Raw genomic sequence first — 12742 nt, forward strand, 5'->3', positions numbered from 1 at the left:
TTGGCATGGAGGAAATTTATGCTAAGTTTGTGTCTCAGAAAATCAGCAAAACCCGGTGGCGACCGGTACCTCCGGGGAGCCTGCAGACCGCCGAGACCTTCGCTACGGGCTCTTGGGACAATGAGGTACCTCCATTCCCGGGCAGGAAGTTCCTCCCTCCTCCGTCTCTCCTGGAACCGCGCCGTCCGCGTTCAGCGCGCGAACTCTCGCCTTCTAGCTTCTCTCCTCCCTCCCCCGAGTTCGTGTCTGAGGCTCGGTTGTCCGGTACCTCAGCCATCGATGGTGTGCTTGAGCCTCGAATCTCTTGTGTTTTAAAGTATCACCTTACCATTTGTCTGAGATGCTTTTAAAGCAAGGTTGCTTGAAAGCAATACAAATTTTAATTTTCGAGAGTTTGACGTTTATTTCATCTCAAGGGAAAACTTTATGCTTTACAGGAAAATTATGTTTCTCTGTGGTCTATTGGAGATTTTGGGAACGTTGACTCTGATGGAGGATTTGAAGGAGAACATCAGTTATTGTGTGATATCAAACACCACGGTGATGTCATGGATTTACAAGTAAGTCTTTGTAATATCGAAAAGCTAACTTTTAAAAAACTGAGAGTAATTAGATATCTAAAGGACCTTAAAGTTTGTCTAGTTTCATTCCGGCTTTACAGGAAACTGAGTTCTCTATAGGTTATGATTTGCCAACGTTGTATAGCCACTTAATAGCAGAATCAGAACTGGGGAAGGGGGTGCAGATTTCATCTCAGTTTTCGTTTTAATCTTGATTTGTTTAATTAGTTGTCCATCTATTTTGGGAACTTTACATAAGTAAAGTAATTTTCATCACATGTTTGTGAATCAAGTGTTCTTTGTCACTAAGTGACAAATACTGTGCAAGGCACTTTGTATGGTTTTGCTTTTTGAATTCTTATCACAACCCCCTAAGTGGAGATTACTTCTTCCATTTTAAAGGTGTACCAAGGCTTAGAGAACTTAACTTGGCCAGTGTCTCAAAGCCAGTAAAGTAGAGGGAATGGAATTAGTAAGTTTTCAAATCCTGATTTGTAGGACTTCAAACTCCCTGCATTTTCTTCTATAGAAAGCTACCTGACTCTGAGAATGATTATTTTCTAAACCTGTCTGGTAGCAGTCCAAAATTAAATCAGTTATAGGCAAAGGAGTTTAGGGGGAAAATTTGTTATTTATTCTTCATGAAAATCCTCTTGTTTGAATAGTGATTTTTACTTTCAGACCCATCATCACATTTTATTTGTTTAGCATTTATAGGCTCGTTGCATTTTAAAATTGTTATGCTAGTAATTGGGTTAACCAAATGGGCTTCCTCCTTATCAATATTTCTGAATCTATAACAAGCAGGAATTTTCTATTTAGTTTTTTGACCAGGAAAGAATTGTAGCTGCTTCATCAACAGGATGCGTAACAGTTTTCCTTCACCATCCTAATAACCAGGTAAAGAATTTTTGCTTGAAAACTGAATTTGTATTTTAATTATTTTTAGAAGGGCCTAAACAGGACTGTATTTAATAATGACACAAATAAGTTTCATACTCCCAAAATATGGAGTGGGGAGGTATCATATTACCTGTGTTTTAGTAGGCTAAGTCTAGAACCAGGTTTGTGTCAGCCTTTACTGAAATTGGTTATCTTTAAATTCTGTTAGTCCTGACCTATCAGTATATTATTCTGGCAAGTAATTTTCCTATATTTTTCTCTTTTAAGTTGCTATTCTGATCTGTCAAAGAAAGAAAGAGCACCTTCTAGCTCAGGTATCATGAGAACAGGAACAGCTACTTTGCTTCTGTGAATAGAACCTTGGTTTTAATTGGAGAGGATAGACTATAGGAAGACTTGACATTTTTTTCAATGCCTTGTATATTAAAAGTCTGAATACTGACCTTCAGAGCATAATGGTAGGGCAGTCCTTTAAAATAGTCCCATGTGGGGGCACCTGGGTGGCTCAGTTGGTTAAGCATCCGACTCTTGGTTTCATCTCAGATCATGATCTCATGGTTTGTGGATTTGAGGCCTGCATTGAGCTCTTCATTGACAGCGTGGAGCCTGCTTGGGATCCTCTCTCTCTCTCTCTCTCTCTCTCTCTCTCTCTCTCCCCTCCCCTCCCCTCCCCTCCCCTCCCCTCCCTCCCCCTCCCCCTCTGCCCTCCCTCACTTGCTCTTCTGTCTCTCTCTAAAAATAAATAAACTTTTAAATAAATACATAAATAAGATAAAATAGCCCCATATCTAGTAATGGTTTTAAGTTGCTGGAAGAGAGTGTTTAGATTTTCAGGTTAATAGAGGTCATTTTCCAAATAGGCACGCTTAGTAAATATAAGACCCAGATCTTTTTAAGTAGTTTTCTTAGTGAGGTCACTTAGAAAATGTTATAGAGGTTTATTTCTCAGATGTTGGCTAATTCCCTTAAGAATTTAGAGTTGCTTTTGAGCACATAACTCTCTGGGGTGTCTGTCTGACTCAGTAGAGCATGTGACTCTTGACCTTGGGAGTGTAGGTTCAAGCCCCACATTAGGTATAGAGATTACTTTAAAAAAATAAAATCTTTTAAAAAAATGACATAACTAAAACCATATATTTAATTTGAGATATTTGAGATACAGTAAAACTTTGGTTTGTGAGCGTAATTCGTTTTGGAAACATAGTTGTAGTCCAAAGCACTTGTGTATCAAAGCAGATTTCCCCATAAGAAATAATGGAAACTGAGATGATTCATTCCACAACCCAAAAATACATAAAAATGATTACAATACTGTAATATAATACAAAATAATAAAGTTAATACAAAATATAAAGAAAAATAAATGAACCTGCACTTACCTTTGAAAACCTTTGTGGCTGGTGTGAGGGAGACAAGAGAGAGGAGCGTTATTGTGTAGGATAACTTTCACTTTCACTAACAGAATCACTGCTATCTGTTGGCTCAATGAAATCTTTTTCTTTTTGTGCAACTTTAACAAGAAACCTATTCAATGATGTAGAATGAAGCAAAGCATTCCTAAGCTTACTCTTGTATGAAAAAGCAAAGGACTGTCCATAGATGCTTTGAAGTGACAAAAAATACCCTAGTGCCAGTTTGTGGGCACCTTCCAGCATTCTGAAAAATCACTGATTTTCTGCCAAACACCATGGCCTGAAACCAAGCATTTGAGCACAGAAGACAATCACCCACAATCCTGCCCCTCAGGCACGCGTGCAAGAGAGAAGAACCGTTGGCTTAGTTGTGATCATGGGACGTTTGGCGTCCTGTATTACTCGTATTGCAAGACAACACTCGTTTATCAAGTTAAAATTTATTAGAAATGTTTGTCATGTGGAACACTCACAGAACACAGAACAAGTTACTACTTACCCAAGGTTCTACTGTATTATTGAGTAGCATTCTTTTTTTTTTTTTTTTTTTTAATTTTTTTTCAACGTTTATTTATTTTTGGGACAGAGAGAGACAGAGCATGAACGGGGGAGGGGCAGAGAGAGAGGGAGACACAGAACCAGAAACAGGCTCCAGGCTCTGAGCCATCAGCCCAGAGCCCGACGCGGGGCTCGAACTCACGGACCGCGAGATCGTGACCTGGCTGAAGTCGGACGCTTAACCGACTGCGCCACCCAGGCGCCCCAGTAGCATTCTTTTTTAATCTAACCCAGTGTACACAGAGCTTTGATGAAAGTAGTTTCTAAGCTTTAGTACTCAGAAATACAAAGGAAAAAGGAGAAAATTACTTTTTCTAGAAGGGCGTGAGACAGAATTTTAAAATAGTCTTTATTCAGGGGAAAGTGCTAGTTTTTAGGGCTTTGCTTTGATTAATCATATTCCCACTTCTGACACCTAGACTCTGTCAGTCAGCCAGCAGTGGACCACAGCTCACTACCACACAGGTCCGGGCAGTCCTTCCCGTAGCAGTGCACCATGCACGGGTATTGTGTGCGACAACCCAGAAATTGTCACAGTTGGAGAAGATGGTCGAATAAATCTCTTCAGAGCTGATCACAAGGAGGCTGTAAGAACCATAGGTAAGAAAAATCCTATTTTGGGGTGCCTGGGTGGCTCAGTCAGTTAAGTGTCTGACTTCAGCTCAGGTCATGATCTCACAGTTTGTGAGTTGCCCTGTGTCGGGCTCTGTGCTGACAAGTCAGAGCCTGGAGCCTGCTTTGGATTCTGCGTTTCCCCCTCTCTTTACCCCTCCCGTGCTCATGCTCTGTCTCTCCCTGTCTCTCAATAATAAATAAACTTTTAAGTTTTTAATAAGTTATTATTAAAATGTATTTTAATATATTAATTGTTAATTATAGTATATTAAGCAACTACCATGTGCTAAGTAAACAATGCTGTGTTTGAAGGATGTAAAAATGTACAAAGATTTTTTTTTTTTTTTTACATTTTTGTTAATAACTTATTTGTTTTAATTTATATCCAAGTTAGCATATAGTGCAACAATGATTTCAGGAGTAGATTCCTTAATGCCCCACACCTGTTTAGCCTATCCACCCTCCCACACCCCTCCAGCAACCCTCTGTTTGTTCTATTATATTTAAGAGTCTCTTATGTTTTGTCCCCCTCCCTGTTTTTATATTATTTTTGCTTCCCTTCCCTATGTTCATCTGTTTTGTGTCTTAAAGTCCTCATATGAGTGAAGTCATATTATATTTGTCTTTCTCTAACTAAATTCACTTAGCATTATACTCTCTATTTGCATCCACGTTGTTACAGATGGCAAGATTTCATTCTTTTTGATTGGCGAGTAATACTTCATTGTATATACGGGCACCTGGGTGGCTCAGTCGGTTAAGCGTCCGACTTCAGCTCAGGTCACGATCTCGCAGTCCGTGGGGCTGAGCCCCGCTTCGGGCTCTGGGCTGATGGCTCAGAGCCTGGAGCCTGCTTCCAATTCTGTGTCTCCCTCTCTCTCTGCCCCTCCCCCGTTCATGCTCTGTCTCTCTCTGTCTCAAAAATAAATGAACATTTAAAAAAAAAAATTTTTTTTTTTTTTTTTAAATACTCCATTGTATATATATACCACATCTTCTTTATCCATTCATCCATAGATGGACATTTGGGCTCTTTCCATACTTTCGCTATTGTTGATAGTGCTGCTATAAACGTTGGGGTACATGTGCCCCTTTGAAACAGCACACCTGTATCCCTTGGATAAAAAAGTAAGATCTCTTTACAAGATGATAGGTCGATAAGGCACATATGAATGAGTGACTACAAAGGAAAAATAAACTTTTGGTTTTTTGTTTTGTTTGGTTTGGTTTGGCTGGAGGGGATTACCAAGTAAAGACTTGAGGAGCAAGTGGCAATTAATTTAAACTAGGTTCTAAGCCACAAATATTACTGAAAGATGGCACACCAGACAAAGGGAATAATGTGGGAACAGGATAAGTCCATTGAGAGAATGACAAAAAGTGTAGTTTAGCCCAACTTTAGATACAACTATAGGAGAGGTGACACATGAAAAAATGCTCCACATCACTCATCATCAGGGAAATACAAATCAAAACCACAGCGAGATACCACCTCACACCTGAATTCACAAGAAACGTGAATTGGGACCGGGTTGTGAAGTCTAATGTGCAGCTGCAGAGGTTACATTTTGTTAGGTGGACACCTAGAGAGCCATTGAAACTTTTTGAGCAAGGGGATGTTATCCTCCCTGTCATGCTTTAGAAGGATTATTCTAGTACAGTAATTCTCAACTATGCTTCACGTAGACTTGCCTGATGAGAGTTTCAACAACCCACCACCCGAGACCTGAATCAGAACTTCCGTGGACTGAACCCATGAATCAGTTGTGTTGCTTATTATTCTTTTGAGTTCTGAGGTATACTCATTTAACTGTTAAGGACGATTGCCTGGAGTTTGGAGGAGTATCACAAAAGTGTATGCTACATTATGTGATATAAACTTAAACACTCTGGGAAAAGGAAAAGGACCGGTATACCAGTCTGGAAGGACTTCATGGAGAAGAGAGTTGATGAAACAAAAGATGAATTTATTTATTTTTTTTTTTTAAGATTCTATCTCTACACCCAGCATGGGGCTTAAACTTATAACCTTGAGATCAAGAGTTGCACGCTCTACCAAGTGAGCCAGCCAGGTGCCCCTAAAGATGAACAGATTTGAGATGAGTCAGCCAGATGACACAAGTTCAGAATGAGCTCTATAGGAAGCCCTGAGGTTTGGAGTTGCTGGCTTAGCCACTAGTGGAAGGTATAAAATTGGATAGAGAGGAACTTGAAATTTTTCTCAGCAATGGAGGGTAATAATAATCTAAAGTGGAATAGAGAAATATGTCAAAATTCAGCCCTTTATGCAGAAAACAGATGTTTTATGAGTGATACCATTTTTCTATCAAAGGAGAGTCTATTTTAATGTATATATTACTGTTTCTTTTTACTATAGAAATTAAACTGATTCATTTAAAAGTTCACTTGTAATAGTTCAATTAATAGAAGGAATGTGATTTAAGATTTTCCTGGAAAAAAAGGACTTCTTAACAGGCACTACTGTTTTCTTAATTTGTAGACAACGCAGATAGCAGTACGCTCCATGCTGTAACCTTCCTTCGAACTCCTGAGATTCTTACAGTAAATTCAATTGGGCAGTTAAAAATATGGGATTTCAGAAAACAAGGAAATGAGCCTTCTCAGATACTATCACTGTAAGTTTTCATTTGTAATTTCAGTAGTGTAATACATAGTTAACGTTTGATTGTTTATAGCAACTGACTTTAAGTTTTTTTAGTGTTTATTTTTGAGAGAGAGAGAGACAGAGAGAGAGAGCGAGCATGATCCGGCGAGGGGCAGAGAGAGGAAGACACAAAATCCCAAGCAGGCTCCAGGCTCTGAGCTTTCAGCACAGAACCTGACATGGGGTCCAAAATCACACACTGTGAGATCATGTCCTGAGCTGAAGTCAGATGCTTAACCGACTGAGCACCCAGGTGCCCCATAGCAACTGATTTTAAACAATATTGTATTTAATTGCATTTGAAGAGAGAATGATCACTAATTAAATTTGATAAAGCAAGTATAATTTGATGGGCTTGGGATTCCTGTGCTGCATTTAGTAAATGTTTTTGTATTGATTCAGAGCCTTTATCTCTTTGAAGTTTGTATCATTTAATGGGGAATTTATTTTTGCTCAATAATTGATGCTACTGATAGTAACTATAAAAAAAAATACAATCCAAGATATTTTTTTCTGAGCAAAAATCCCTTATGTGTGCTATTTTCTCTAAGAATATAGAATGTGTTGGGGCACCTGGGTAGCTCAGTCGGTTCCGGTCATGATCTTGCAGTTCATGAGTTTGAGCCCCGCATGGGGCTCTCTGCTGACCGCTCAGAGCCTGGAGCCTCTTTCAGATTCTGCCTGTCCCTCTCTCTCTGCCCCTCTCCCACTCATGCTCTGTCTCTCTCTCAAAAATAAATAAACATTAAAAAAAAAAAGAATAGTCAAACCATAAGAGACTCTTAGATACAGAGTACAAACTGAGGATTGATGGGGGGCAGGGGGAGAGAGGAAAATGGGTGATGGGCATTGAGGAGGGCACTTGTTGGGATGAGCACTGGTTGTTGTATATAAGCGATGAACCATAGGAATCCACCCCCCAAACCAAGAGCACCCTGTACACACTGTATGTTAGTCAATTTGACAATAGATTATATTTAAAAAATAAATAAAAATGTCTGAAAAAATAAAATGCACTTTTCATTTTAAAAAATTAGAAAAGAGGAATATAGAATGTGTCAAACTGAAAAAGTAATTGTATAAACAAAATATTAAATAAGGTAGAAGTAAACACTGTGCTGTTTAGTTGACACATAATGTTTCTAAAATGCCAAGAAATGGAAATATGTTTGCACATCTTACCATCAGATGATCTTGCTCCTTATGTCTCCAAATTGTAGAGAGAATAAATTACTTTGGCCTTTAATTCCCTCCCAGAGTTCTAGTATTTGGAAACATATTTAATGCACTCAATTTTTGGACACAATTTAAGTTCAACCAGTGGCTCAGGCCACAGAGGCCATCATTTAGTTACTAGAGGGAAACATGTTTTCATGGATTGTGCAAAGATAAATTCTACTTGACAGCATGTTTGATGTCATTGTATCTCCCACAAAAGGACTGGTGACCGAGTGCCCCTCCACTGTGTTGATAGACATCCCAACCAGCAGCATGTGGTAGCCACCGGTGGCCAGGATGGAATGCTGAGTATTTGGGATGTTAGACAAGGTACTATGCCTGTGTCTCTGCTGAAAGCTCACGAAGCTGAAAGTAAGTGCTATGGAGATGCACAAGTTTTTGTTGGTACTAATGTAGGCAGCTTTCTGTAACGATACATATGGATCATTTTACGTTGTAGCTTTTGGCTGCATTGTATAAATGTAATAATTAATCACTTTTCATTTGACGTTTAGGTACTTCAACATATGTTTTCAATATTATATCCAAAACCACAGTGATTATTCTTACATGTTCATCTTTATGCCCTTATTTTCTTTGGATAATTCTTTAGAAGTAGAATCAATGACCCAAAATGTTTGCATAATTTTAAAGTTGCAATACATGTTATCAAACTGTTATACATAAAGGTAATACCAGTTTATATTGCCATACTCATACAGTTTATATTACCTGTGAGAGGATGCCCTTTTCCCATGCAAATGTAGGCCATCATTATTAATATTTGCTAATCTGTGTGTTCTTCAATTTTTTGTTGTACCTGTTTTGTTTTTTAAAAAGAGCGGTAGATAGAGGATCTTGTCTTTTTTTTGTTGTTCATCTTTTGATTTTGGTGGGGAGTTGACTGCATAGAAATTTTTTGTTTTATCACCATCTTTGATACCATGACTGGGTTATAGTTTTAAATTCTGACTTGAGAGGTTTATATTAAGCCCTACTTGAGTAAAAGTACAAAAGAACAAACACACCAATATTGCAACTTCTCAGTTTAAGTATCACATTATTACCTTGGAAAGATAAATGACTTTTAAGTTTATATTCAAGAAGCAAATAAAAGGATAGAATTATTTTGCCTCTTCTAATTATAACCATGCCCAGGAAAGAAAAAAGAAATAAAAAGAAATAGGTTATGTCCTCACAGAATCTGATGTTGACTAAGCCAGTGGTAGTAAAATTACAGACTTTCAGATCTCTTCTTCGAGCCCCTTTTTAACTGCCAGACTGCATTGCTGAGCAATATACAGAAATGTAGTAGATTGTGATGTATTCTTTTGATTCACCCTGACTCTTGGCTAGAAATGAAATATGATGTTAGTATAGAGGTTTGTTTTCTATTTTGAAAATAAATATTTAAGAATCTAGGTTTGTACATTCTGCTTCTGGCTCTACAGGCTGTTTCGTTTCACTATGTCTTAATGAAACAGTATCAATGTATTTTACATAGGAATTTGCCCAGAACATGCTCTCCTGAAGAAGGTGAGCTTTTTATGTTCTGTGGCATGATGCTTAATTGTGGTAATGGTCAGAATGAGAATTGCTAGGTTGCAAGTATGTGCCTTATAATAACTTTATATGCTATGCCCTGGGCACCTTCTATGCTGTCTCTTTAAGCTTCTAATCCAGAATCCCTGAACTCTTGTTCACACTACCCATTTTATCTGCACACTGCAGATAATTTCCTAAGGCGTCCTGGCCAGTCATTGGCTCCCATTTGTCTTTTGACACGGGAAGTTCTCTTAAAGTTTTAGAACTTGAGGGGTCCTAAATCCCAAATTGGCTTCTTAATAGCCCTCCATCTGAAACTGAGTCCAGATTCTGGGAATATTGCTAGGTTTTAGTTTGCTAGGAGCTAGTTGCTATTTCTGTGATATATACCAGAATTATCCGGAATCCTGACATGAAGCAAAGTTGAAATTCATTTGCATATTGCTTTTATGGTCTTCTCTCAGTCTTCCCAGTAATAGAACCTTCATATGTTAATGACACAAGCATTAAAAATAAGAGAACTTACAATTAAAATACTTTTAGAATTCTCCCATTGTCATACTTTTCCATAAAAAGATGTAATAGGTTGGGGCACCTGGGTGACTCTGTTAAGTGTCCAACTCATGATTTCAGTTCAGGTCATGATCTGGAGGTCTGTGGGATCAAAGACCCACATTGGGCTCTGCGCTGACAGTGAGAAGCCTGCTTGGGATTCTCTCTCTTCCTTGCTCTCTGCTGCTCCCTGAGATGTGTGTGCTCACTCTCTCTCTCTCTCAAGATAAATAAACGTTAAAAAAATGTAATAGGTCAAATGGTTAGCCTTTATTTTCATTCATTTGCTGGCCCAATACACAAGTAGATTTACTTGGCTTCTTTATCCTATCTACATGTTATAGCCATTTGGAGAATTATATTGTGTCTTTTCTTTAATTCTCAAGCCTTTGATTTTTATCACACACTTGGGGGTTGAAGGTATGTGGTGGAGTTAATGGAAGATGATGCATAGAGACCGGGTTTTAAAGTTTGTTCAACCAATCTGCACAGGAATTAGCTTCTTGGTTCTTATCTTTTAGTGTGGGAAGTTCACTTTCACCCATCCAACCCAGATCATCTATTTACTTGTTCTGAGGATGGATCCCTCTGGCATTGGGATGCCTCCACAGATGTACCTGAAAAATCATCACTGTTTAACCAAGGTAAAGGGTTTAATGAAGATTCTTGTGTGTAATTTTGTTATAGTTTCAAATACCATATTAGAAGTTCTCAGATTTTTGACGTTAAAGGATGACAGAATGTTTCCATTCTTCTGCTTCAGGGTAAATTCTAGTATCAGGGCTTGAAATCTGTCAGCTGCTTACTGCTGTACTGCTGATGACCACAAATGCCAGAAACTGGCTAACTTCGCACAGCCAGAGGTTTTCATGCTACATTTCTGAGACTGTCCATTAAATAATCAACAGAAAGACAGTCAAAATCTGCCTTGCCTAACGACTTCAAATCTGATATCCATATTGTCCCATGGAAATGCAAGCAGTTAATATCACTGAATGTGCATTTGGTCAAAAATGGTGATGTGTAATAATGGATTTATCACTCTGTTATTCTGAGAATAAAGTTTAAATCCTAGCCTTTTAACAATATCCGTAGAATTTCAGATGTTTACTAATACAAAATTGGTCTTGAAAGTTGTTTTCCCCTTCTCTTTTCTTTTCTCACAGGAGGAAGAAGTAGCACTTTTTTGTCTCACAGCATTAGTAACCAGGCTAATGTTCACCAGTCTCTTATAAGCTCCTGGCTCAGCACTGATCCTGCAAAAGACCGTATTGAAATCACAAGCTTGCTTCCCAGCAGGACTTTGTCTGTAAACAGTTTGGATGTTTTAGGTCCTTGTCTTGTTTGTGGAACTGATGCAGAAGCAATTTATGTTACTAGACAACTTTTTTCATGAAAATACTGTAGTTACATGATTTCAGGTAAAGCATATAGTTAGCCTTTTGAATTACCACTTCTATGCATATTTTTATGATTGGAAAATGTGAAATTGGCAGAGGAAGCTTCAGTCACCTATTGTTGATGTTGATGACCAGCGTTGGTTTTTGTCAGTTGAATGTTCCCCTCATAGTCGTAGAGTCTGATAGATGACTGGTGAGAAGAGAATTGGAACATGTAGAAGAATATTAGAGGGATCCTTTTGCTGATGTAGACACTGCCTTCAAACAGGCCGTTCTGGACAGCTCGTGGACCCAGCTCTTCATCTTTGATGTTGTGAGACTTAATATTCTCAAACCACCAACAGGTTCCTGTCCTTTTTATTGACAGTGTGAGGGATATGCCCCTCCCTGGTGGCACTAGCCAATGTTGATGTTTATCCTTTATATTGTAGATATTTTCTTCAGCCCTTCCACATTTTCTTTCCTTAATAAGTTTAATAAACTTCTTCATAAAGAATTGAATAGAACAAAAATGACAATTTTTTTGTAGTGTTCACATTTTTTTAAAGGAAAGTGTTATGACAGGTTAGAGTAGGTTTGAACAGAACTATATCAACTGCTTGGACCCAGCTTCATTTTTCTTGAAAAAAGTACATTTTTCCTAAGGATTTTTACTTTTGTTTAGTTTTACAACGTTGTTCAAAATTGCCAAACCGGACATTGTGCAATAAAACAGAATTTGACATTGATAAGTGATCCAACTTCCAAACTGAAATTTGAAGATCACGTGTATAAGACTAGTATGATGATGTGATAAGAGTAAAGATGTCTTTACTCTTTTGATGTCTTTGTCCTTATCTACAGTGCTAACGATGACCTAACTTGTAGTGTTTTCTTTTGTTTGTTTTGAGTATAGTTGACAAAATGTTCCATTAGTTTCAGGTTAATATGTAGTGCCTAAAGACGATTTAGTAACTTTGTCTTTTCAAAGTTTGTTAAATTAAATGTGTTATTGAACATCAAGACCTTAATGACAAATCACTGCTATTAAGCTCTTGGAGCATGTATTCATTTCCTTTATTTATAATTCCAGTGGTAGTAATTATGGTAAAGTTTTGTTTTTCTGTCCTAATAAATATTTTCAATTTTTTAATGCCACCTTACCTCAGGGCTTTTGGTTTGGGGTTTTTTGTCAACATTTTTAAATGGAATACATAAATGTAATCCGCTTTTTTATATATATTTGTCTCAAAAATATTTGATATAATTAGTAACTTGAATTGCAAAGAATCAGAAGAAAATGTTGCCATAGGAATTTTTAATGTTTATAGTTTT

The 12742-nt window shown here is 37.8% G+C and overlaps 1 protein-coding gene across 1 annotated transcript; it reads left to right on the plus strand.

Annotated features, from left to right (window-relative positions):
• Positions 1 to 12565, plus strand: NUP43 (nucleoporin 43). The gene is made up of 8 exons (XM_047102193.1): positions 1 to 125; positions 438 to 560; positions 1383 to 1460; positions 3853 to 4033; positions 6549 to 6684; positions 8152 to 8303; positions 10550 to 10672; positions 11195 to 12565. Exons 1-8 carry the CDS (start codon positions 6 to 8, stop codon positions 11422 to 11424), a joined length of 1143 nt encoding a protein of 380 aa, XP_046958149.1. The 5' UTR covers positions 1 to 5; the 3' UTR covers positions 11425 to 12565.
• The last annotated feature ends 177 nt before the right edge of the window (positions 12566 to 12742 follow it).

This window comes from Lynx rufus, unplaced genomic scaffold (genome assembly GCF_022079265.1).
Source record: "Lynx rufus isolate CCGP_SWC_20201006 ecotype Redwood Valley unplaced genomic scaffold, mLynRuf1.p SCAF_6, whole genome shotgun sequence".
Classification (NCBI taxonomy): Eukaryota; Metazoa; Chordata; class Mammalia; order Carnivora; family Felidae; genus Lynx; species Lynx rufus.